General features: G+C 42.7%; 1 protein-coding gene across 1 annotated transcript; it reads right to left on the minus strand.

Moving 5' to 3' along the window:
• On the minus strand, positions 1-27093 carry LOC120544220 (macrophage colony-stimulating factor 1 receptor 2-like). The gene is made up of 22 exons (XM_039777844.1): positions 27055-27093; positions 26139-26481; positions 24148-24453; positions 23806-23942; positions 22599-22761; positions 19537-19921; positions 19100-19215; positions 17228-17336; positions 15825-15994; positions 15201-15304; positions 14713-14839; positions 12062-12163; positions 7292-7402; positions 7061-7205; positions 6738-6811; positions 6582-6649; positions 5720-5842; positions 5233-5344; positions 4052-4151; positions 1814-1940; positions 1518-1602; positions 1-144 (listed from the first exon to the last, which is right to left on the minus strand). Exons 1-22 carry the CDS (start codon positions 27091-27093, stop codon positions 74-76), a joined length of 3117 nt encoding a protein of 1038 aa, XP_039633778.1. The 3' UTR covers positions 1-73.

Here is a 27093-nt window from a genome sequence, read left to right on the forward strand (position 1 = left end):
TAAAGTTTCATTTTGAACATCTTTATTGGAGACAGCAGGAGTCAGAGGGACAGGTTCTGATTGGATGAGACGATCAGGACAGCTGGTAGATGTTCTTCATCATCGGCTCCTCCTCCTCTTTGTCGTCGCTGTCGTCATGGCGATCTGAGAGGATCAGCAGGAGGCGGAGTCAGAACTGTCTCCTAACAACAGCCTCCCATCCCACATTAGATTCTATGATTAGGAATTTTAAATCTAATTTCAAGACCTTTTCCCATTTGCTTTTAGCTATTAGCTGCTTATTACCGCTTGACTTATCTTCTTATTTCTCTGAACTGCTTTTCAGCCAGAGCAGGGGGAATGAGAGGGGGAAACGCCAGAGCAGGGGGAATGAGAGGGGGAAACGCCAGAGCAGGGGGAATGAGGAGGGGGAAAACCGCAGAGCAGGGGGAATGAGAGGGGAAGCATGAGCAGGGGAATGAGAGAGGGGGGAACACCCGAGCAGGGGGAATGAGAGGGGGGAACACGCAGAGCAGGGGGGAATGAGAGGGGAAACACCAGAGCAGGGGAATAAGAGGAGGAAACACCAGAGCAAGGGCAATGAGGGGGAAATGCCAGAGCAGGGGGAATGAGAGGCAGCCAGAGCAAGGGCAATGAAGGGGGATCACCAGAGCAAGGGCAATGAGAGGGGGGTTCACCAGAGCAAGGGGGAAGGAGAGGCGGGAAGCAGCGGGGAATGAGGGGAAAAACCGAGCAGGGGGATAGAGGGGAAATGCCAGAGCAGGAGGAATGAGAGGAGGAAACGCGGAAGCAGGGGAAATGAGAGGGGAAATGCCAGAACAGGGGGAATAGAGGAGACAGAGCAGGGGAATGAAGGAGGAAACTCAGAGCAGGGGGAATGAGAGGAGGAAATACCAGTGCAGGGGGAATGAGAGGGGGAAACACCAGAGCAGGGGGAATGAGAGAGAAGGGGGAATAAGAAAGGGAAACACCAGAGCAGGGGGAATGAGAGGGGAAACACCAGAGCAGGGGGAATGGAGAGAGAAGGGGGAATAAGAAAGGGAAACACAGAGCAGGGGGAATGAGGAGAGGAAACGCCAGAGCAGGGGGAATAGAGAGGGGATCACGCAGAGCAGAGGATGAGAGGAGGAAACACCAGAGCAGGGGGAATAGAGAGGAGGAACAGGGGAATGGGAGAGGAAACAGAGCACCGGAAAGGAAGAGAACACCAGAGCAGGGGGAATGAGAGGGGGAAACACCAGAGCAGGGAAATGAGAGAGAAGGAATAAGAAGGGAAACACCAGAGCAGGGGAAAATGAGAGGGGGAAACACAGAGCAGGGGGAATGAGAGGAAACACCAGAGCAGGGGAATGAGAGAGAAGGGGAATAAGAAGGAAACACCAGAAGGGGGAATAAGAAGGGAAACACCAGGCAGGGGAATGAGAGCAGAGCAGAATGAGGGGGAAACACCAGAGCAGGGGGAATGAGAGGGGAAACACCAGAGCAGGGGGAATGAGAGATGATGATGCGTTAATGACCTTCTTCTTCTTCTCTCTTCAGAGCGCCTCTGACCTCCTCCTCCTCTTCTTCTTCTCTGAACTCAGCCACGTTCTTGTACGGCGACTGTGGAGAGAAGAAGAGAGACAGGTCAGGTCACAGACGTTAGAATAATGAACGTAGCATTTTAGCTGTGGCCATCTTCTTTGTTGCTACTGTTTGTGACACAGAAATGTCCCCTGATTATTTCTACCAGACACATACGAACACAGCGGGAAGAACAAACGCCCAAAAGCACCAAAACAAGAAAATAAAGATGGCACTTTGAGCGTCTCACCTGGGGGCTGTGATGTGGCGATGAGTCACCGGCGGAGGGGAGGAGCCTGCTGATGAGCTGACCAATCATCTTAAAGGTCGGTCTGTCAGTGGGCTCCAGACTCCAGCAGAGCTTCATCAACTTATACCTGAGAGGACGAAATAACTTTATTAACACTGAGAGGACAAAATAACTTTATTAACACTGAGAGGACAAAATAACTTTATTAACACTGAGAGGACAAAATAACTTTATTAACACTGAGGGACAAAATAACTTTATTAACACTGAGAGGACAAAATAACTTTATTAACACTGAGGGACAAAATAACTTTATTAACACTGAGAGGACAAAATAACTTTATTAACACTGAGAGGACAAAATAACTTTATTAACACTGAGAGGACAAAATAACTTTATTAACACTGAGGGACAAAATAACTTTATTAACACTGAGAGGACAAAATAACTTTATTAACACTGAGAGGACAAAATAACTTTATTAACACTGAGAGGACAAAATAACTTTATTAACACTGAGGGACAAAATAACTTTATTAACACTGAGAGGACAAGAGGACAAGGACAAAGAGGACCTTTAGAGCAGTGTTTCTCAAATTATTTGCTTTTTGTTTTTCCTTCAATACTGTAATTGACAGTGTTGGGAAAGTTCACTTTCTACATGAACTAGTTCAAAGTTCAGTTCACAAATTTTAAAATGAACTAGTTGTTATGTGGGCAGCTGTTCTCCCCGTTTCTGTGTGCCTCTCTCCCTTTGTTTTGTCCCCACTGTGTCCGTGGTGTGTGTATGTGTGTTTGTCCCCACTGTGTGTTGGGTGTCTGTATGGGTGTTTGACTACTCTCCTGGAAGTAGGTCAGGGGGCGTGGCTGGGGATCTACCTCTCTGCGCAGCTGCTGGCAATCCCACTCAGCTAACCTGCAGTATATATTCCTGGGCTTGGCTCTCCTCGGGGACAGATTGTTGTGTCTACCAGTGTGGTAACTAAGCTCCCAAGTTAAAATCAGTCAGCTAGTTTTTGTCTTTGCGTTGTTACTTTGTTTTTTGCTAATGTCCTTTTGTTTGTTCCTGTTCAGACCTACACTGCGAGACCTGCTGCCGTAGTGTGCCTTGCTGCCAGCTCACTCCTTCACTCCTTCACTCCAACCATCTCGTTTGGATTACTGCATGACAGTTGTGGACGTTCCTCTGCCTGCCTGCCTCAGCCTCTATCCAGCCCAGAGCCAACCTACCCTGCGTTTGCTTTCCTTGGACACCCAAAGAACTGAATATTCATTAAAAATAATTGTTGTTAATCATACTCCTGGTCCGTGTTTGTTTCTCTGTTTGCTGGGTCAGAATCATAGCCTAACACTAGTTCAGGTCATAGTTAATACTTCAACATTTTGAACTAAGTTCATAGTTCTTTTTTTCCGTATGTTGCTTCAGTTCAACGTGCCGTTTCAGGTTTGCTGTGTGTGTGTGTGTGTGTGGTTTGCTGTGGATGTGACTGAAGTGCGGATTGTCACTAACTGAGACAGACTCAACTTTTCAGAGAAGCCAGTCATGTGACCGGTGACAGCCCTAAGAAGGATATGTTCATGTTTTGATGCCTTTAAATAGTTAATTTGACTTCTTTTGGGTAGTGGGTTGTCTTTCAACAGATCTATGTCTTCTAATTATTGGGGAGGGGGGAAACGACATATCCCCGCACCCAAACGACATACCCCCAACCAATCTATGCCTTTCCGGTTAGTCACAGTCAAAATAACTTAATTCACACTGATGTTTGTCTGCTCACATCTCTGCTGGTCCTCTGCATAGTCCTTGTGGCCTTATTCACAGAATGCGGCACAGAAGAATTAAAAACTGCCTGAGCGGGCTCTTAATGCTGAGATGGCACACTGATTTAGAAGAACATTTTAAAATTGCCCTTTAAAAGATTATCTAAAAGTATTTTATAAAGTAATATTTAAAAGATAGCCGACCCCTGGATTAGGGTTAAACTGGTGAGAAGTAGTAATGGATCTGAAAATCAGACTATATGGATATTTGTTCGTTGGGTAGGTGTTAGACTTTCAACTTTGGGATTTCATTAAGTGCCTTTGGTTTTGTTTTTCCTTCAATTATGTAATAAAGATTTGACAGATTCAACTTCTCCAGAACCACAACCCGTTGGGGGGGACATATGCCCTGCATGCCACCTGAAATCTAGTCACAGTCAAAATAACTTTATCAACACTGATGTCTGTCTGCTCACATCTCTGCTGGAGCGAAGTCCGGCTGATCCATATGGCGGCCATCTTGGATCATCTTGTAGAAGTTGGTATCCACGGCAACATTTGGGTACGGACTCTTACCTGTTAACAGGTAAACACAATTACAGATGATCCAATCAGAGAACTTCCAGTCTGTCCTCCCTGAAAAACTCCCCCATAAGTGGTTTGTTCCAGCTTCATTCTGCCCTAAATTAATGTTTCAAGTGGCGGCGCCCTCTAGTGGCCGTAGTAGTTCTGACTCTAACCCTATATTAATGTTTCTAGTGGCCGTAGTAGTTCTGACTCTAACCCTATATTAATGTTTCTAGTGGCGGAGCCCTCTAGTGGCCGTAGTAGTTCTGACTCTAACACTATATTAATGTTTCTAGTGGCCGTAGTAGTTCTGACTCTAACACTATATTAATGTTTCTAGTGGCCGTAGTAGTTCTGACTCTAACACTATATTAATGTTTCTAGTGGCCGTAGTAGTTCTGACTCTAACCCTATATTAATGTTTCTAGTGGCCGTAGTAGTTCTGACTCTAACACTATATTAATGTTTCTAGTGGCCGTAGTAGTTCTGACTCTAACACTATATTAATGTTTCTAGTGGCCGTAGTAGTTCTGACTCTAACACTATATTAATGTTTCTAGTGGCCGTAGTAGTTCTGACTCTAACACTATATTAATGTTTCTAGTGGCCGTAGTAGTTCTGACTCTAACCCTATATTAATGTTTCTAGTGGCCGTAGTAGTTCTGACTCTAACCCTATATTAATGTTTCTAGTGGCCGTAGTAGTTCTGACTCTAACCCTATATTAATGTTTCTAGTGGCCGTAGTAGTTCTGACTCTAACCCTATATTAATGTTTCTAGTGGCGGCGCCCTCTAGTGGCCGTAGTAGTTCTGACTCTAACCCTATATTAATGTTTCTAGTGGCGGCGCCCTCTAGTGGCCGTAGTAGTCCTGACTCTAACCCTATATTTATGTTTCTAGTGGCGGCTCCCTCTAGTGGTAACACACTGCCCATTTTCTTGGGTGGTTTGGAGGTGTTGGTTGATACTTTTATATGTGACATCACTGTGATGTCACAGTTCTATAATGATGGATTCATGGGTACAGAAAATGGCCCAAATCAGAGCTATAACATGATTGGCTGAGGGGGTGTCTGGGTTGCTGTGGTTACCCAGAGAGAAGGTCTCCCACAGCAGGACTCCGTAGGACCAGACGTCACTCTGGACGGTGTAAACACACTGGAAGATGCTCTCTGGAGCCATCCACTTCACTGGCAGACGAGCCTGTCACAGTAAAACACACGGCAAGTTGTCAAAATAAAAGCCTGTTTCACCTGATTCTGCTAAATTGTAATAAATCAAACTAACCATCTGAGTGTTTGACTCTCAAATTGAGTATGAAGGTTTGTGCTGAGTTTGAAAGTCAAATATTCTGACGATCAGTTTGATTTAGTAAGATTTATTTTCTAAATTTGTTCCAGTAAAAGGCTGAGTATCTATTTATCTGTTTGTTTAAATTAAGGAACCTGGGAAAAGGTAACAGATGATTGGACAGGTATATGATTGGACAGGTAGATGATTGGAAAGGTAGATAATTGTAGAGGTATATGATTGGACAAGTAGAGGATTGGAAAGGTAAATGATTGTTGTTTCTCTAACGTTTCCCTGCACGATGTAGCTGTCGTCGTTGCGAATGTCTCGTGCCAAACCGAAGTCACAGATCTTTGCAACACAACGATCAGTCAGCAGGACGTTTCTGGCTGCTACATCTCTGTGGATACACTGACAGAGAGACAGAGAGACAGAGATACAGACAGACAGACAGACAGACAGACAGACAGGCAGACAGACAGGCAGACAGACAGGCACTGTTAGAAAGGTTTTAAAACAGTTGGGCTGTTTCATGTTAAACTAAAAGGATCTTACTCTTTAACTAAAAGGTCTATCTCTGTAGGGATCCATCCCATAATGTTGTCAGAGACTTAGAATAATAATGTGAGTCTGTCAGCAGCAACAACAGAACTTCTAGTGACTCTAACTGCTGCTGAACATTAGTCCTGTAGGGTTAAATTACAGCTTGGTTCTGGTTTAATACTGGACCAGTTTCACAGATTTTTGTTCACATCAGACACTCAGACATGGAGACAGAGAGTCCAGGGTGGAGAACACAGCGGTTACCCTTTAAGTTGGTGTTCAGGGCTCGAGAATGTGTTATGTTGATGGTGGTCCAGAAAGACAGGCGTGTGTGTGTGTGTGTGTGTGTGTGTTTGTGTGTCTCTGTGTGAGTGTGTGTGTTTCTGTGTGTGTGTATGTGTGTGCGTGTGTGTATGTGTATGTGTGTGTGTCTCTGTGTGTGTTTCTCTGTATGTGTGTGTGAATATGTGTGTGTGTGCGTCTGTGTGTGTGTCTCTATGTGTGTGTGTGTCTATGTGTGTATGTGTGTATGTGTGTGTGTCTGTGTGTCTTTGTGTGTGTGTATTTTTGTGTGTGTATTTGTGTATTTGTGTGTGTGTGTTCTTACATTCCTGGTGGACAGGAAGTCCAGACCCTGTGCCACTTGGTAGGAGAACCTCATGAGGTCATGCACACCTGAGAGACAGACAGTCACCACACAGTAAGTTAAGACAGGGCTGATTTCAGAGACTACAGGTGAGTTCACATGAGTTTAGGTTGTTACCCAGGTGGGTTTGTCCCGGACTCAGAGCCGGCAGCATCTCCTGATACTCTGAGCAGCACGAGATCCCGCTGTCACTGCAACACAATGACATCATTCATACTTATAGTCACGGCTTTACATTTACACCCGCCAGCTGCCAAATACGGTAAAAAATTCAGTAACACTTTACTTGAGGCAGTGAGGGGCAGACAGTAAGACAAGACATGACAAGGGAGAAACAGAGACTACAAAATAAAACAGGAAATACAAAATATAACAACCATGACACTATTACATCACAGATTGGTCAGTTTGAGTGGTTATAAGGAGATAAATCTTCAGACCTCCGGAGCCGGCTGTTCTTATAGAAAACCTCGCCCTTCACTTCGTCCACGCTCAACATGGACGCCATGAAGTCCTGAGCGCGAGCCCGCAGGAAGTTGAGCAGGTCGCCATGACTACAATACTCTGTGATCATCAACATGGGGCCTGATGGGGGAGAGAGGTCACAGTCACGTCTCTGCCTCTGTGGTGGTGAAGATTTATATTTGGTCATTGTTCTAAACCGTGGTCACCTCCTCGAGTGCAGGCGCCCAGCAGGTTGACGATGTTGTCATGGTAACCAAGATATCCGAGGATCTTCAGCTCGGACATCAGAGCTTCCCGTTCCTCTGAGTGAGCGCTCGCTGGAACACAGCGGGATGTGCTCATGTTTTAATTTTAGTTTAGTTTGTATATAACATTATATATAATTTAAATACAGATTACATGGAAGAAATACATGTGAGGCTCATATATACCTTATATAAAACATACAAGGCCTTATATATACCATATATATACCTTATATATCCCTTATATACAGAGGTTAAATTGGGCCGGAGCGCACCGGAGCACAGCTCCGCCTCCTTAGGTCCACAACACACCCTGCCGGAGCTCAGCTCCGTCTCATTCAACATCAAACATTTTGCCGGGGCTTCAGCCCGAATGTTTTGGGTGTAGCCCCGAATGTATTTTTGAAAAGTTGACTGACAAATATGAAACTGGATGTCGCTTTGTGTCCACTCTCGCTGTAAAAAGCTGGGCAGCTTCAGGTTTATGGATGAGCTCTGCTGGCGACATGCTGCGGATGTGTCGCATTTGTGCTCCGTGTATTTCTGCCCTAAATTTCGGGTTTCCACCAGCAGCGTACAGCCACTTCCCGAAACGTCTCAAACGGGGCTCTGTGTTTCAAACGGGGCTCTGTGTCTGTCAGAAGGTCTGAGATCTACCGTATCAGCAGACCAATCACGTAATGCATAGCAGATTACGGTGCAGGTAGATTATTTTCTGAAATATAGTGACTTTATTCTTGTAGGCTAATAGCCTATTATAACTTTATTTTTCACAAAATAGCATGACTCCTCCAAATCACAGAGAGCACAGATGGGATGAGTTATATTTTGAATGTGCACAAAGTTTTGGACATGAGCAAAAATCTTGCTCAAACATTTTTTAAATGAATAATGTATCACTGAGGTGAATAATTGTCATATGCACATTTACGGAGGTTCCCAGCAAACACATACCCTTTAGGGGACGTTCCCTAAAGGTTCTCTGAACGTAAAACCTTTAGGGAACCTTCCCAGAACGTTCCCTAAAGGTAAAATATTTTGGAACCTTCAGCTAACCTTCTCTGAACGTTCCCTAAACGTTCTGTAAAGGTTAATTTTTTAGAACCTTGTAATAACCTCCAGGGAATGGTCCCTAAAAGGTTCTCTTAAAGTGATGTTTCGGAGTAATTTCACCCTAGGGTCCTTTGCACCATGATCTCGAGCCAAACACCCCCCCCAGAAGCTTTTTTCACCTGGGTCGAACATTGGGAGCGTTAGCGTAGCGTAGCGTAGCGTTATCAGCTGAATAGCTTAGCGCAGAGGCTAATGGATCCGAAGTGTCTCTTAACATTACCCCACTAATAATGCCGAAATGATACCAAACGTCTACAGTAGTACAAATAGGTTATGCTCTCATAAAACGATGGATTGTAAAGTTTGTAAGTACACCAGAAGTTTATGTAAATAACACTTGCCTGCTGGCTTCTGCTCTCTGCTGCTGCTGCTGTTACTACCGGGCAGTAAGAGTGCTTAGGGACATCTACAAATTACAACACCGAAAAGAGATGCAACAAAAATATTTATTAATTTAATGATTAAATAAGGTAATGTCTCCAAACTTACCTCAATTATTACTTGTCTCCTGCTAGTTATACTACAGCACTTACTTTAAAAAATAAGTTAAATTAAAAAATATTTTTGTTGCATCCTTTTCGGTGTTGTAATTTGTAGATGTCCCTAAGCACTCGCTCTCACAGCAGCAACAACAACAGCAGAGAGCAGAAGCCAGCAGGCAAGTGTTATTTACATAACCTCTTGGTGTACTTACAAACCTTTACAATCCATCGTTTTATGAGTGCATAACCTATATATACTAGTGTAGACCTTTGGTATCATTTCGGCATTATTAGTGGGGTAATGTTAAGAGACACTTCGGATCCATTAGCCCCTGCGCTAAGCTATTCAGCGACTAACGCTACTCTACGCTAACTCTCCCAATGTTAGACCCAGCTGAAAAAAACTTCTGGGGGGGTGTTTGGCTCGAGGTCATGGTGCAAAGGACCCTAGGGTGAAATTACTCCGAACCATCACTTTAAGGTTAATGTTTTTTTACCTTCAACTAACCTTCTCTGAACGTTCCCCAAAGGTTCTGTAAAGGTTAGTTTTGTAGAACCTTGAAATAACCTCCAGGGAACGTTCCCTAAAGGTTCTCTTAAGGTTAATGTTTTACAACTAATCTTTAGTTAGTTTCAACTAATCTTTAGTTAGTTTCAACTAATCTTTAGTTGAAAGTTTGGTTCTCTAAAGGTTCTGGGAAGGTTCGCTGTAACAAGTATAATTGCAGTCAGAAACGTGTTAAGGGAATATGCTAAAGGTTTAGGGAACGTTCCCTGGAGGTTATTTCAAGGTTCTACAAAACTAACCTTTAAAGGTTAGCTGAAGGTAAAAAAAATAACCTTAAGAGAACCTTTAGGGAACATTCCCTAAAGGTTCTTTAAAAGTTCAACAAAAACAACTTTAAGAGAACGTTCCAGGAAGGTTAGCTGAAGGTTCCAAAATATTTTACCTTTAGGGAACGTTCTGGGAAGGTTCCCTAAAGGTATTACCTTCAGAGAACCTTTAGGGAACGTTCCCTAAAGGGAATGTGTTTGCTGGGAAATTTATTCAGAAAAAGGTAGAAATAGGTGCATACAAATTCACCAAAATGCAGGAAATTAAGTGTTTAATGCTAAAACAAATTCTGGGGGAGGACCCCCAGACCCCCATGTAGTATCTGGACTTCTAACGGACTTTTTATAAACTTTGTCTTAAGTTTTGGGTAACAAAGAAACCCAGATGAACTTTAGCCTACATTCGTTGGACACTTCTCTGAAGACATCTGGGATGCATTATCAATGGACCCTTAGACAGAGCCAGTTGGCTTGAAGCCATTGGTCAGTTATCGATCCCACCCCAATTCATGGAATATACACATGTGGTCCACACACAAAGAACTTTAGAGTGACTTTTGAGATTTCTGAGAAGCTGTCCTCTCCGAGCTCTGCAGGGCTTGTAATTTGATGCTGAATTCTTTTGATGTAAATAAACCTTTATAATCAAGAAACAGTGTCAGCGGATTCCTCATCATACAGCATTGCACCATCGCTACCAATTACACTACACCCACATCTTAAGTCAGCACACAAATCTGGAAGCAAAACCTTGGCCTTTGGGTTGCCAGGCCAGTTATGATTAGACCAAATGTTGGTGCCATCTAACAAACTGGAAGCTAAAATGAACATACACTGAAATTTATGATATTTGTAAGAGCCCTCCTTTCTCCAAGCGTCTTATTTTGAGAATTGTACGTTTATTTGATGACTGTATTGCTGCGCACACTGTGAAAACTAGGGATACTTGGAAAGAAGAGTTAAATGTGGAGCTATCTGAATCCATGTGGAACACCTGTTTGTCTAAGATTCATTCCTGCTCTATAAACAGTAGACACCAATTAATTCAATTTAAGATTGTCCATCATTTACACTATTCCAAAGTCAGATTACATAGAATATATCCGTCAGTTTCCCCAGTGTGTGACAGATGTAAGGTGTCAGAGGGCACATTGTCCCATGCTTTTTGGTCCTGCTCCTCATTGACAAACTTTTGGTCTAAAATATTTGACTGGTATTCCAAAGCATATCAGAGGCCCCTTCAGCTCGAGCCTGGACTTGCTATTCTTGGCTGCTCACAAATAACAAGGGCAATTCCAACTACAACCATTGGTACTGGGACTGATAGTTGCCAAGAGACTGATATTGAGGGAATGGAAGTCTCCCTCTCCTCCCTCCTTTCAGGTATGGATCACCAATATGCTATCCATAATACAAATGGAAAAACTCCGCACCAGTCAAAGGGACACGTTTTCCCGTTCTTGGAACCCATTCCTAACTCACTTCAAAAAAGCTAAAATACAGTAAGCTAATTATGTTCCTGTATCAACAACCTTTCCTCCTACCGCTGCACTAAGTGTGACTGTAACAACTGGCAATAGCTGCATCTGAGCCCTGTTTGTTTGTTTGTTTGCTTGTTTAATTTGGAAAATGTAAATAAATAGAATATTACAAAATGAACATACACTGGCTATTAACAAGCTGGGCAAGCCAATCACTGTTAAAAAGGCTATAATAGTGGTTTCTGATTCTCTTAAATCAACATAATTTTCTTGTTTAAAAAGATTTTTACAAATTTGCCAACCAATATTTTCAAACGTGTTCAATTTCATACATTTCCCAAGGGTGAAATCCGTTGCCTGCCTGTTAACATTAGCCTATAAAAGGTAAAAAATAATAATAAAGTAAGTGAATTGTAAAGTATTTCTCTTTGTTTGAATAACTAATCAACCCTACCTTACACATTAATACTGGAAAAAGTGCCCCTTTGGTGTAAAAACACATTAAGTCATTTTATGGCGCGATTTTGAATGATGACCATTCCCCGTAAATAAAGGCTCCCCCTCCCTACAAAAGCCAATTTAACCACTGCTTATATATAATATATATACCTTATATAAAACATACAAGGCCTTATATATACCATATATACCAACCAAAGGACATACGTAGACAAACATACAAACGTACAACTGTTAGTGTGCAAAAGTTTCATAAAACTGTAATACAGAGAAATGCATGCAGAGAAACCAGAAATATTTCCCATATTTACAGTGAAAACAACAGTTTGTCAGAGTTATCTGTGTGATAATGTGACACTTACGTTTGAGCATCTTGACGGCGACGCGGGTGGCGTTGTCTGATCCCAGACCGTATGCGGTCGCCTCCACCACCTTCCCAAACGCCCCCGAGCCCAAAACAGCGCCTGGCAGACAGAGAGAGGGGCAAAGAGACGCTCACACTCAAACACAGTAAATCCACCATCTTTGTTTACATCCAACTCTCAGTTTGAGCCGTTAGAAACAGACTTTAATGACTTTTATTTTGAAATGTATGTCATGTATGTCAATGCATGTCAGATCTGTGTATGTTGGGTTGATTAGTTGAGTAATTACAACCGTAACTAGAGTTGCAAAGATTAATGGATTAGTTGGCAACTATTATTCCTCCTGTTGTCCTCAGGTCAAATCTGACTCTTTCTATATCAGAATATGACAAAAGAATTTTGAAAAATGTGACAAATGTTGGAAAAAACTCCAAAAACGCTGGAAAAAAAATCAACAAAAACATCTCTTTTTGATCGCTAAAAGAAGTGACTATAAAAAACAAATTGGAAAAACTGACAAAAAAAACTTCAAAACATCACCAAAGGTGACAAAAACTTAAAAATTGACAAAACATCATAAAAAAAAGCGCCCAAAAAGTGAAAAACTATTTGAATAAAATCGACAAAAACGTTCAGAAAAGTGTAGAAAAAGAACAACAAAATGTGGAAATTTCGGCCCAAACAATAAGTTGCTCGGTTGACCGGAAGACATCATGAGGGCTGCTTAAAGGCCCAGACACACCAACTAGACCCACCAACTAGACCCACCAACCAGACACACCAACTAGACCCACCAACCAGACACACCCACCAGACACACCCACCAGACCCACCAACCAGACCCACCAACTAGACCCACCAACCAGACCCACCAACCAGACACACCCACCAGACACACCCACCAGACACACCCACCAGACCCACCAACCAGACCCACCAACCAGACCCACCAACTAGACCCACCAACTAGACCCACCAACCAGACCCACCAACCAGACACACCCACCAGACCCACCAACCAGACACACCCACCAGACACACCTACCAGACCCACCAACCAGACCCACCAACTAGACCCACCAACCAGACACACCAACCAGACACACCCACCAGACACACCAACCAGACACACCCACCAGACACACCAACCAGACACACCCACCAGACACACCCACCAGACCCACCGACCAGACCCACCGACTAGACCCACCCACCAGACCCACCAACCAGACACACGAACCAGACCCACCAACCAGACCCACCCACCAGACCCACCAACCAGACCCACCCACCAGACACACCAACCAGACACACCAACCAGACCCACCCACCAGACCCACCAACCAGACCCACCAACCAGACACACCAACCAGACACACCAACCAGACCCACCAACCAGACCCACCCACCAGACACACCAACCAGACACACCAACCAGACCCACCCACCAGACCCACCAACCAGACCCACCAACCAGACCCACCCACCAGACCTACCAACCAGACACACCCACCAGACACACCCACCAGACCCACCAACCACACACACCAACCAGACGGCCGACCCTCGGTAGTAAAGCCAGTGTGACTGATCACTCTCCCAAGTTGGTCAAAAAGTTCCTCAGAACACACCGCTCATCTGTATTGTCGCCCAAAAATGTAAACCGGCAGCTGATTGGACGAACGCATCACGTGGGTTTGTTTTCTCAACAAATTCAAAGCCAGACTGTCATGGCGTCTTGTTCAGAATCCGATCTCATATTGTACTAAAATAGTTCACTGAAACATGTTTCTGAAAACAAGAAATAGGCTGTGAAGTTGCTGAATCTGTCTTCATTTCAGATCAACAAAGGTCAGTTTAAAAGATTTTATTCAGATTTTGAGAGACTCTAGTCACGCTCATCCCGCTCCCTGTGTCCTGGATAGCTCTCCACCAATCAGATTGGTCATTTGAGTCTGATTATACAAGTCAAATCAGCCAAAATGAAGCCGACGGCCCCTCTGACTGACGACGGCACAATAGATCCGTCCCTGAAATGTTTGAAGGCGACGGTTTGATTTGTTTGAGTGACAGAAACAGAGAAATATAAAACATGTGGAGGTGATTGTGTTTAGAGTTTAATGTTCATCCTAACCAAGGGTTAGAGTTAAAGGGTTAGGGTTAGTTCATCCTGTCTGTGTGGTACCGAGGGTTAGGGTTAGGGGGTTAGGGTTAGTTCATCCTGTCTGTGTGGTACTGAGGGTTAGAGGGTTAGGGGGTTAGGGTTAGTTCATCCTGTCTGTGTGGTACTGAGGGTTAGGGTTAGGGGGTTAGGGTTAGTTCATCCTGTCTGTGTGGTACTGAGGGTTAGAGGGTTAGGGGGTTAGGGTTAGTTCATCCTGTCTGTGTGGTACTGAGGGTTAGGGTTAGGGGGTTAGGGTTAGTTCATCCTGTCTGTGTGGTACCGAGGGTTAGGGTTAGGGGGTTAGCGTTAGTTCATCCTGTCTGTGTGGTACCGAGGGTTAGGGTTAGGGGGTTAGGGTTAGTTCATCCTGTCTGTGTGGTACCGAGGGTTAGGGTTAGGGGGTTAGGGTTAGTTCATCCTGTCTGTGTGGTACCGAGGGTTAGGGTTAGGGGGTTAGGGTTAGTTCATCCTGTCTGTGTGGTACCGAGGCGGAGTTTGTCTCGAGGAAACTCCCAGCGCTGGTTGTAAGGAAGCTGGGTCGGGTCCACGAACGTGTAGTTGTTTCCCTCGGTGCTCTCGATGATCTTCCAGCGGATCTCGTACCGGGGTTTCTGGAAGGAGAAGAAGAGGAGGAGAAACATGTTATCTTGTAATGAAGAGATGACTGAATGAATCAGAGTCCACAAGATTCAGATTAAGATATTGCCATATTCCTCAGAAACTAAAAAATAACATAAAACATACATAATAAAACACCTGGTTGAGTTATTATCTAGTTCCATCCAAAAAAGCTTCAAAAACAAAAAGACAAATCATTAAAAGAAGTGTCGAAAAAGGGCTGAAAAAAATGTCAAAAGTACAGTCAAAATTATGCCAAAATTGGGTTTTGAGCATTTAAACTAACTAAAGCATCAGCTGACAATATTAACTTTTATATTTCATCGTGTAGAGAGTTGTAGAGAACGTTGGTACCATTATCCAGTTGACGAACAATATGAGCAGGAAGAGGATGGCCACAGCAATCAGAGCTCCAATCAGAGCCAGAGTTAACGACGTTCCCGGAGTTCCTGCAGAACCTGAACACAACACAACACCACATCTATTAAACATCAACACAATGACGCCTTCAGGCACATACGGGGTTTAAAGGAACACTCCACCGTTTGTTGAAATAGGGTTATTCACCGTCTCTCCTAGATGTAGATACTGTAGGTGGGCAAACACATTTTTGTATCAGTGCATGCATTGTCTTAGTCCGGCAGCCCGACCACTAGCTTAGCTTAGCGTAGTGAATGAAATCCTTTGTTGCCGGTTAGCATGTTGTGAGTAAAAGTGACCCCAACAACAAAAACAACAAACCTAATTACGTCTTGTGAAGATTTCCTAGGCATTGACTTGGGACTATATTTGGTGGAAGTACAGGCAAAGCACTGCTGCTTTGGCGCAGAGATACTGTATCACGCAGCACTTGAAAACCCCCCAAATTCCGTCAACATACAGTACCCTCCTGTCGTTCTATTAACAAAGGGAAGACGGTGAATAACCCCTATTTCATAAAACAGTGGCGTGTTCCTTTAAACATGTTTAAATTCTTACGGAGATTAAATACGCGGCGAGACGCTCCCACTTGATTGTCAGCGACACACTCCGCAGTGACATCATCAGGTGATGGAGGGAGCATCAGCTGTTTCTTCACTTCCTGCTCCGCCTCCAGCTGAGATGTGACATCAGCCGGAGACACCTGATAGGTGGAGAGGTCTCCACACCTGCAGAGGTCAGGACGCTTGGTAATCATTCTCCACATAGTTTTAAATATATAGTTATTAGTTTTAGTTCAGAATTGTTTCCTTGTGTAAAGTAAATCTTGTAACAATTGTTTTGAATATTATGAATAAAGTTTATTATAATTTGTATTATTGCTCAACGTTCAAACATCTGTTTGTTTCAGTAAAAACAGATCTAAAGCAGAGCACACATCACAGATAGATAGAAAGACAGTTTGGATTTTAGTTTAATGTGAATTTAGCAAATTCACGACCTAAGCAACCTAAACAATGTCTTTATCTAAAATGTCCATTTTACACAATAAATCCTGAATCTTTCCATAACGATTGCACACAGAAAAGTCTGAAGGCCTATCTATTAGGGGTGGTACGGTTCACAAAACCCACGGTTCGGTTCGTATCACGGTTTTAGGGTCACGGTTTTCGGTTCAGTACGGTTTCTTATTTTTTCTTTAACACTCCAGAATATACTTCAACATATAGCTAAAATTAGCATATTGAATGCATGTTGCACAAAACGTGCACACAGTGGCAGTTCTATATTGTTTTATTTCCATATAGGTAACGTGAAATCCCAAATGTTCCCGCACACCAGACTATAAACGACGCTGGCGCATCCTCCAGCTCTGGGCAGCCTCTCTCCCACTGGACATCTCTGCAGGTGACGTGACGTGACCTGCAGCAGCGGCGCCCCACTCCACTTGAGGAGCGGTCGGCTCGGTGTCTCTCAAAATCTGACGAAAATCTTTTAAACTGACCTTTGTCAATCTGAAATGAAGACAGATTCAGCAACTGCATGGCCTATTTCTCGCTTAAAATGTTTTCAGAAACACGTTTCGGTGAACTATTTTAGTAGAATATGAGATCGTATTCTGAACGAGCCGCCATGACAGTCTGTTTTGAAATTAGGGACCAGCCAGACCCATGTGACGCAATCGTCCAATCAGCTGCCATGGGTTGCGTTTGTCACGCCCATCCCGCTCGTCATTTCCAGTAAGTGTTTTAACATAGGTGTCGAAAGTGGGCACTACGGCAGTAAGAGGTTAGTGCAGCTTAACAGTGTACTGACGGACCGTGCGGTACACACACGCTCCGAACCGAGACTAGCGAACCGAGCGGTTCGGGTGTTTTTTCATGAACCGTACCACCTACTATCTATCTATCTATCTATCTATCTATCTATCTATCTATCTATGAATATGTAGTGGTACATACGTGTCCTGGACACCGGGGCAGGTGTACCAGAAGATTGTGGGTAATGGGTATCCAGAGCTGCTGCAGGTCAGAGTGTTGTTTTCCTGACTGATGTCAACGCTCGGAGAACCTGAAAGAAACATTTTATTTTTTATATTTCCTAAACTCGGAAGATGAAAAGTGCAACAAAAAACACAAAAATAACAAATGAGGTAAGAAAAGCTGACAGACTAACATTAAATATATGACAGACTTAAAGCTTTCAGATTATTTAATAATCAGAATAAGAACAGAGAAGCTGCAGCATTAAGGAGGAGAAGAAAGAGAAGGAAGATAAAAGGAAGAGGGAACTACCAAGGGGGTGAGCCAACTTCCACAGAGCGTAGCTCCTATGGCGCCATTTTGATGCTAACAAGCACTTACCCACTGTTAGTATCCCATTGACTCCCATTCATTTTGGCGCCACTTTGACAGTGAATAACTTTCCATCTGAAGCGTTTAAAGACTCTATTTTTCCGTTGTTTATTTCTAAAGAAACACAACAATGTATAAAAGGCTCCATTACCTTGTACCTCATGTTATGGCTCCGTAGCAGATGCTTTTATAACAATAGGCTAACGATTGGCTCATAACCACGAGACTTACTGTCACACAGTAGAGGAATTACAGTATAGTACAGGAGAAGCTCACAGGCAGTTTGGACTTCCATTAGCTGTTTAGGTTTAATGACTAATGTTAACTAGCATGTTAGTGATCAGTAATGACTAATGTTAACTAGCATGTTAGTGATCAGTAATTAGCCTGTGTCTATGTTATCTCCTTACATATACCTACGCTCTCCGTCTCTGTAAGATTGGGAATGATTGAGATTTCTCTCGGCACAGCTACCAGAAGGCTAAACACTTTCAGACAGGTTGCTCACGTCACATCTACGTCTTCAAGCTCAGCTGGAGGCTGCTCAGTAACGCTCAGCCAGCACCGGGAAAGAGACTTCTAATATCCTTCACTGGTCTCTGTCTGGTCCATTATATATACTGTCTATGGGAACTACCTGTCTCTCTCTCTAACCATGTTTCCATACGCATGTTTTGAGGCAAATTAAGTAAATGGAAACAATTACTTTGATTGAATTTCATGAATAACGACAAAGTTTGTATGTTGAATCAGATTTTCTCTTAAGAAGTAAATGGTGTATGTGATAAATTCTGATGGAAACGTTAAATAATGAATTGCGATTACGTTTTAGGTCATTTTATTGTTGGAACCAGCCATAAAACCAATAAGAATAAGTTTAAGTCATTTCCTCTTTCTGTTCAGAGATGGCGGGTGTTAACAGAGACCGATATAAAAGGACCAACAAGGAGACAAGAGACTTTTTATATTTAATTTATAATTGAAATATAACTGCTATTTTAGACACGTGCATCTGCATCATCATAGCGATGTGTTGTCATCTTATTATAACTCAATATGTTGCTATCAGTTGGCACATGAACACTATTACAACGTTTACAACATGAATCATGTGTAGCTAGACGGGGAGATCATTTTGGCATTTAGAAAACTTTGTTTCCTAATATCAGCTTCAATTTTGAGCGACAGACAGACAGACAAGCAGGCATAAAGACGGATAAGCAGGCAGACAGACAGACACGTTTTTATTCACTTTAAAGCCATTAGATGGAATCACACTTTCTCCGGCTTTATTTCCATGAATGTTTTTAGGGAACTTCAGATAATTCTTCTGACCAGTGGATGGAAACATAGTGACACTCTCTTTTAAATTTGACAGACATTGTTTAGTCTGTAAATCTAACTTTTTCAAACCAATTTAAAGTAGATCATTAGATGATCAGAAGAAGAAAAGGGAAGGAAGGAGTCAAATCTTCTTACGGTAAACTCGGAGGTTGATGTTCTGCGATCCGTTAAAGAAAGAGTTACTAAAGTGGAATGAGTATCGACCTCGATCCTCCTGGCGCACACGGTGCAGCAGCAAACTGGCCTCCGACCTGCAACATGAAAATACCACCTTAACATCAACAATACCACCTCAACACCAACAATACCCCCTTAACACCAAAAATACCACCTTAACACCAAGAATACCCTCTTAACTCCAACAATACCACCTTAACACCAACAATACCACTTTAACACCTACAATACCACCTTAACTCCAACAATACCACCTTAACACCAACAATACCCCCTTAACTCCAACAATACCACTTTAACACCAACAATACCACCTTAACTCCAACAATACCACCTTAAAACCAACAATACCACCTTAACACCAACAATACCCCTAACCCTGTCAGTATGCTAACCTGTAGCCGTTAGCAGCGTAGCTCTCCTGGTACACCGTGTCGTTGTTGTTGTGTGTTGTTGTGGTCCAGTGCTGGCTCCTGATTGGAGGATACGCCTCCATCACAAAGGTCAGCATCACATCTTTACCTTCGTACACCTCCACTAGGCTGCTGCCGCTAACGTTAGCGCCGCCGTTAACGTCCGTTCCATTGCTGCTAACGTTAGTGGCTCGCTCCCCGTTCACTGCCAGCAAATTGCTGCTAATATTAGCTTCTGGCTCTGCTTGCTCCTCCATTAGCATCCTGCTAACATTAGCCATAGGGTCCTCATTGATCTCTGTGGGCTTGGTGTTAGCATTAACGTTAGCGTTAGCTCGCTGCAGATAGATCCTCAGGTACGGAGCATCTGGAGAGGAAGGAGAAGAAGAAGAGAGAGAGACAGAAAATGTTTCATTCAGTCTGTTCATCCTAATGCTACAAAAACCTCAAAGAAATGACAAAAAGATTTAAAAAACTGCAAAAACATCCAAAAAAGAACAAAAATCCATCTTTTTGTTTCATTCATTCAACCTTTATTTACACTCTAGAGATCATTGAGGGGCGGGTCACGCGATCGAGTCAGATTACAACACAGAAAACTAATCACAAGAAACAAAGAAACATAGAAACATAGAAAGCTTTCTGAAAACATATTGATGAATAATCTTTAGGCTAATATGCAAAAGGAAGTTCAGTTGTGTAAAAGTAGAAGTTTGCAGGTTGAAAAAAAAGATTTCTAAAACGTCCAAAAGGCACGATTGTTATTTTGTTCCTAAAGTTTTAGCCCTCCTGTTGTCCTCGGGTCAAATTTGACCCATTTTCAAAAAGTTCCTATATCAGAAATTTGGGTTTCTTTTAATCAAATTGTCAAAGAAACTATCGTGGATGGTGCCTTACAATGATCTTCACAAGCGTAACTCTCGCCAACATGCAACCTAGGTTCTTTTTGTGAATTTACCCGTGTCAAACTTTCATTTTAAAGCATATTTAGGACGGAAACGCCACTTTTAAGATTGACCGTATTCTCGTTTTTTGGTCAAATGGCCTTTTGAATGGGAGTGCTAGGGGCACTACTATGATTGCATCAAAATCACTATTTTTAAAACACTAAGACGGCTCCACACAACATGAGACTTTGCTCCAAGTATCACCAGGGGCTCTACACATGATCTCAGCACTGACAACATTGGTTGTGTTCACAGAGTTTACTAAAAAGAAAGGTTTTAACTAGGGCTGTCAGTTTCACGCGTTATTAACGGCGTTAACGCAAACTCATTTTAACGACGTCAATTTTTTTAGCGCAAGATGAATGTTCTTTTGGATCTAGCTAGACCGGAAGCAAAATTACAAATCCCAATATGGCCACACCGTACGAAGCAGCTCGATTGGTTGCGGTTAGGCATTTCACCTCGAGTGGTTAAGGTTAGGATAGCCGATTGGTCAGGGGATAGGACCTGAACAAATGGGGTTACATTACCTTGGACGCCTGGCCAATAGTAGTGATTGAATGGTGGGTATTTCGCAGACCAGAAACAAAACAGACACACGCCACGGCCGCACCGGCCGCACACACTTGTTTGGGCTTGTGAGCCGCATAGCTAGTAGACTCGTCACGGCGCTTAGCTTCGGAGCGAGTAGTGACTCTAGAGTCATAGTGAGAGAACCAAAGAGTCTCCACTGTTCTTTCTGACCACGGTGGGAAACCTGGAGCAGGAAAACTTACCCCTCTACTTGAGTTTATGGAGAAGGACAACCAGGAAATGAGTCGGGGGAAACTGTCTATGGGGAAATGCAGCGCTACCAAACTATGCCCACGGCAGTCGCTTTGACGACCAGCCACGCTCGCGTGAGGCAGTACCAGAGTGATAGAGAAAGACATATATCTCTATGGCTCTGGGCAGTACTATCTGCAGTGGAAAATGGAGGTAACAGTGTTACACTGTGTGACAGATTATTAGCTCCAAGTGTGAATGTTGGTGTGAAATTGACCACTACGTATATATATGCCAATGTTGTTTTACCTGGTTTTACCTTGTTGTTTACCTGGTTTTACCTTGTTGTTTTACCTGGTTTTACCTTGTTGTTTACCTGGTTTTACCTTGTTGTTTACCTGGTTTTACCTTGTTGTTCTACCTGGTTTTACCTTGTTGTTTACCTGCTCAGGGACTACAGGTGGAAATTAGCAATTGTTGCTATAACCTGGCCCAAGACATATTCTCTTGTTTAACAAGTTTAATGTTTATTTGTGCATTGTCCCTGTTTCAAATAAATCAATTTCCATTCCATTTACATTTCAATAAAAAAATAATTTGCACAAAGCAAGCCAATCCACTTTTCCATGTTGATAAGAGCATTAAAATGAGAAAATATAATGGGACAAAAAGAAGTCAAGGGACATTTAAAATAGATAAAAATGTGTGATTAATTGCGATTAATCGTGAGTTAACTATGACAATGCGATTAATCGCGATTAAATATTTTAATCGTTTGACAGCACTAGTTTTAACAACTCACTGTAGCTGTTGGTGTTTACGCTATCCGCCATTTTCATTTCCGTCTACTCACCTCCCTCGACTATTTTTGACTGGCTCGGTAGACAGCAACCGGAAAAGTACAAAATAAAGCCAACATTTTCCTATTTACATGGAGTGATTTGTATAGTCGCAGCGTGTACTAATAACAAGGTCACATGACACACAGCCATCTTCTAACCGTAAACATACAGGGAACTATATTCTCAGAAGGCGAAGCACTGCTACTCTCTGCTCCTCACCACGGGGCTTCACAGGTGCTGCGTGGAAATCACTCCGCCCAAGTAGCAGAGAGTAGCAGTGCTTCGCCTTCTGAGAATATAGTACCCAGTATGTTTACAGTTAGAAGATGGCTGTGTCTCATGTGACCTTGCTTGTTGTACATGCTGTGACTATACAAATCACTCCACCCAAGTAGGAGAGACAAGCAGTATATATATATATATATATATATATATATATATATATATATATATATATATACATTTTATGTTTCCATTAAGACTCTCTTACCCACAACTGTGAGCCGCGTGGTTGCCGTGGCGACTCCGGCTTCGTTGACGGCCGTACAGGTGTAGTCTCCGCTGTGTTCCCGGCCGACGGCCGCCACCGCCACCGTGCTGTTGATGTACAGCCGCTTGTTGCTATAGAGATGGCTGACTGAGACATTCAGCATCTGGAACAAACGGCCAATCAACATCAAGACAGGAAGTCAGAATACTTGCAACATATACTTTTTTGGTACCAAAAACGACACAAGTTTTGAATCTTTAATAGTCAGCGAGTGAAGTTAAACTGCGTAAATTAAAAGAAATGATGAACATGTCACGATGGCTTTTCAAAATAAAAGTAGAGAAACGTTTTAATTCCAACAGGAATGTTTAAATTAGGGAGAAATTATACATGACATCGTTAACCTTAACAATGCAGCAGAGACACAAGGTGACCTCTAACCTTAGAGTGTGTGTGTGGGTGTGTCCAAGTGACCTCTGACCTTTGTGTATGTGTTTGGGTGTGTCCAGGTGACCTCTGACCTTTGTGTCTGTGTGTAGGTGTGTCCAGGTGAACTCTGACCTTTGTGTCTGTGTTTGGGTGTGTCCAGGTGACCTCTGACCTTTGTGTCTGTGTGTAGGTGTGTCCAGGTGACCTCTGACCTTTGTGTGTGTGTGTGTGTGTGTGTGGGTGTGTCCAGGTGACCTCTGACCTTTGTGTCTGTGTGTGGTTGTGTCCAGGTGACCCCTGACCTTTGTGTGTGTGTGTAGGTGTGTCCAGGTGACCTCTGACCTTTGTGTCTGTGTGTAGGTGTGTCCAGGTGTCCTCTGACCTTTGTGTTTGTGTGTAGGTGTCCAGGTGTCCTCTGACCTTTGTGTGTGTGTGTGTAGGCATGTCCAGGTGACCTCTGACCTTTGTGTGTGTGTGTAGGTATGTCCAGGTGTCCTCTGACCTTTGTGTCTGTGTGTAGGTGTGTCCAGGTGTCCTCTGACCTTTGTGTTTGTGTGTAGGTGTCCAGGTGTCCTCTGACCTTTGTGTTTGTGTGTAGGTGTCCAGGTGTCCTCTGACCTTTGTGTGTGTGTGTGTAGGCATGTCCAGGTGACCTCTGACCTTTGTGTGTGTGTGTAGGTGTGTCCAGGTGTCCTCTGACCTTTGTGTGTGTGTGTAGGTGTCCAGGTGTCCTCTGACCTTTGTGTTTGTGTCTGTGTGTGTCCAGGTGACCTCTGACCTTTTTTTTCGGGTGTGTCCAGGTGATGTTGTAGAAGTGGTTGGGGTTACTGGTTATACAGGTGATGTCATACTGCTCTCCTTTCAGACGGACCGATTCATCCACACTGACAGACAGAAAAGGGGGATGTCGAAGCCCTGCAGACAGACAGACAGTCAGAGAGACAGACAGAAAGACAGACAGGCAGACAGTCAGAGAGACAGACAGCAAGGCAGACAGGCAGACAGACAAACAGGCAGACAGAGAGACAGACAGACAAAAAGACTGACACACAGATAGACAGACAGACAGACAGGCATACAGTCAGAGAGACAGACAGACAGACAGACAGACAGGTCTTACTGGGGATCACAAACAGGTGTACAGCTGTGGATCTGAACTGCTTTCCATCCCTCCAGCCTGAACAGACGTAGTGTCCTGTAAATAACATCTGCACGTCTCGGATCAGCGCTCCTTTCTGCGGGTCAAAGGTCACGTCCATGCTCGAGGGAAGGTCCTGCACCTTGCCCCCTCTGCTGTCCGATGATTGGAGGGTGAGGTTGTTGACGGACGGGTCTGTCAGCATACACCTGAACAGGAAATCCCGGCCCTCCCTCATGTCTGGCAGGTTGTTTGGGACGACGAAAACACTGGAGGGTTGCGCCGTGTCTGACAGAAGGGCATTATGGGAAATGGTTAGTTATCACATGATGAACGCTACAAAAACTATTGTTAGCAGCAGGTAAGTCATGAACAAGTCTATGGAGACACTAGAGCTGCAAAGATTAATGGATTAGTTATCAACTAATAAATTAATCGCCAACTATTTTGATAATCGATCAATCATTTTGAGTATTTTTTATTGATTCCAGCTTCATAAACCATTGCAAGAAAATGGTCTCATCGTGTGTTCGCTCTAACTAATCAAGAAGACAGTAGAGACACAAACAGCCCAATCAGTAACTAATAAGGTGCTACTGTTGAGGAAAGTTTGATAATCACATGTTGGACTCATTATTTACCCAATAGTCCGCATGTTAACGTTACTTTAAAATTAGTGTTGAGCAATTATCGAAGAAAGATGTAATGGCTACACATGTAGTGGATTCATTTGTTGGTCTATAAAATGTCAGAAAATTGTGAAAAATGTGGATCAGTGTTTCCAAAAAGCCCAAGATGACGTCCTCAAATGTCTTGTTCTGTCCACAACTCAAAGATCTTCAGTTTCCTGTTTCCTGTTAAGTTTACCTATTTTATCATCAAAAATGACTCAAACTGATTAATGGATTATCAAAATAGTTGGAGATTAATTTAATAGTCGAAAACCATCCATTAATCTTTGCAGCTCTACCTGTCTGTGCTGTATGTTGTAGGTCTGTATTGGCAAGACTCTGGCGCTACGTATCACGATACATGGGTCACGATTCAATATATTGCAATATATTTCGATACTGTGCCTGAGGCAATATATTGGGATTTTTTAAAGTATAATTTAATAAAATAATAATAACATAATAAAATACATCTCCTGTCACAATACATAACACATTATGTGCACTCTGAAAAAGACATCTGTCTATGTCAATAAAAAACTTATTGCACTATTCCTACACAGCGTACATCCAATACATGATATGTTTTGTGTTGCAAAAACACGATAAAAAAAAAAAATCGATATTGCGTTTTTGAAACTCGATACAGTATTGTAAAATAAAATATTGCGATACTCAAGTGTATCGATTTTTTCTTACACCGCTAGTACGTTGCTAGCTTGGTTACGAGATGTTGTGTTGTTTGGTTGTGTCAGAACTGGAAACTAAATTACATTTAAACCCAAACCCTAACCTAACCCTAACTCTAACCTGAACCCTAAACCAAACAAATGAAGGACCATCACCCAAATAGTTTGTTTGCAAGTTATAAGTTTTATTTTTAACCCTCCTGTTGTCCTTGGGTCAAATTTGACCCATTTTCAAAAAGTTTTTATAGCAAAAATATTTTGGTTTCTTTCAAACAAATTATCAAAAATAATAACGATGATGGTTCCTTACAACGCTCTTCACAATACAGGATCAGTTCACTACTTTCATGGAATTTGGGTGTTTTGTTAAATTTTACAGCATTTGAAAAATAATTGATAAAAGAATGTTTAAAAAAGATGACCAAAACATTGAAAAAAAAGTGTAAATTTGGACCCAGAAAAAGAAAGATTTGCATCGTCGATGGGAAGACAACACAAGGGTTACGTTCACGGTATTCTGCTTCAGTGAGTGATTTTTGTTTGATACTTAAGAAGTTTTGTTTCAGTTTTATGGCACAAATGTAATTTGTATAGTCCAAAGGGAGGATCTTACCTTTGACATACAGGTGTACCCAGGTGTGCAGGTGCTGCAGGCTCTGGTTGGTGTACCCACAGCGGTATGTCCCGGTGTGTCTGGGGTTCGAGCTCGTTACCTCCACCGGGTTCGGCAGTGGGTCCAGGAATTGCAGACGGAACGCCGTGGTGGTCCAATGCAGCGAAAGGTTACCATGGCAGCTGAGGGAGAAGGCGGAGTCAGCGGTCAGAACCACCTTGGATTGGTTGGTCAGAAGGTTAGAGTTCAGACGGATCGATGGAGGACCGGGAGAATCTGAAACAAACCAACAGTAAATCAGTTCAACAGTAGTCTGGATCAACGGAAGGTTCCATGATAGAGCCTAATGGAGGTGGTGTGTTGGCGTTCTCACACTCTGTTATCTGCAACAAACAAAATATCAAGTTCTGAACAAGATGTGGACGGAGCAACAAGACAGGCCTGCTTGGTTCTTTTAGGGAATGATTGTAAAGATTTATAATGAATATGTTTAGATCATTTCCTCTCTAACTGGGAGGTTTTATAAAGAATAAGTTTAGATCATTTCCTCTCTAACTGGGAGGTTTTATAAAGAATAAGTTTAGATCATTTCCTCTCTAACTGGGAGGTTTTATAAATAATATGTTTAGATAATTTCCTCTCTAACTGGGAGGTTTTATAAATAATATGTTAGATGATTTCCTCTCTAACTGGGAGGTTTTATAAATAATATGTTTTGATCATTTCCTCTCTAACTGGGAGGTTTTATAAATAATATGTTAGATGATTTCCTCTCTAACTGGGAGGTTTTATAAAGAATATGTTTAGATCATTTCCTCTCTAACTGGGAGGTTTTATAAAGAATATGTTAGATCATTTCCTCTCTAACTGGGAGGTTTTGGTACTGATTGGTGGGATTGTTGTGGACGAAGTTCACATGGAGATACACAGGTAAGAGCCAATGAGGTTTAACCAT

The sequence above is a fragment of the Perca fluviatilis genome, chromosome 16, assembly GCF_010015445.1.
Source record: "Perca fluviatilis chromosome 16, GENO_Pfluv_1.0, whole genome shotgun sequence".
Classification (NCBI taxonomy): domain Eukaryota; kingdom Metazoa; phylum Chordata; class Actinopteri; order Perciformes; family Percidae; genus Perca; species Perca fluviatilis.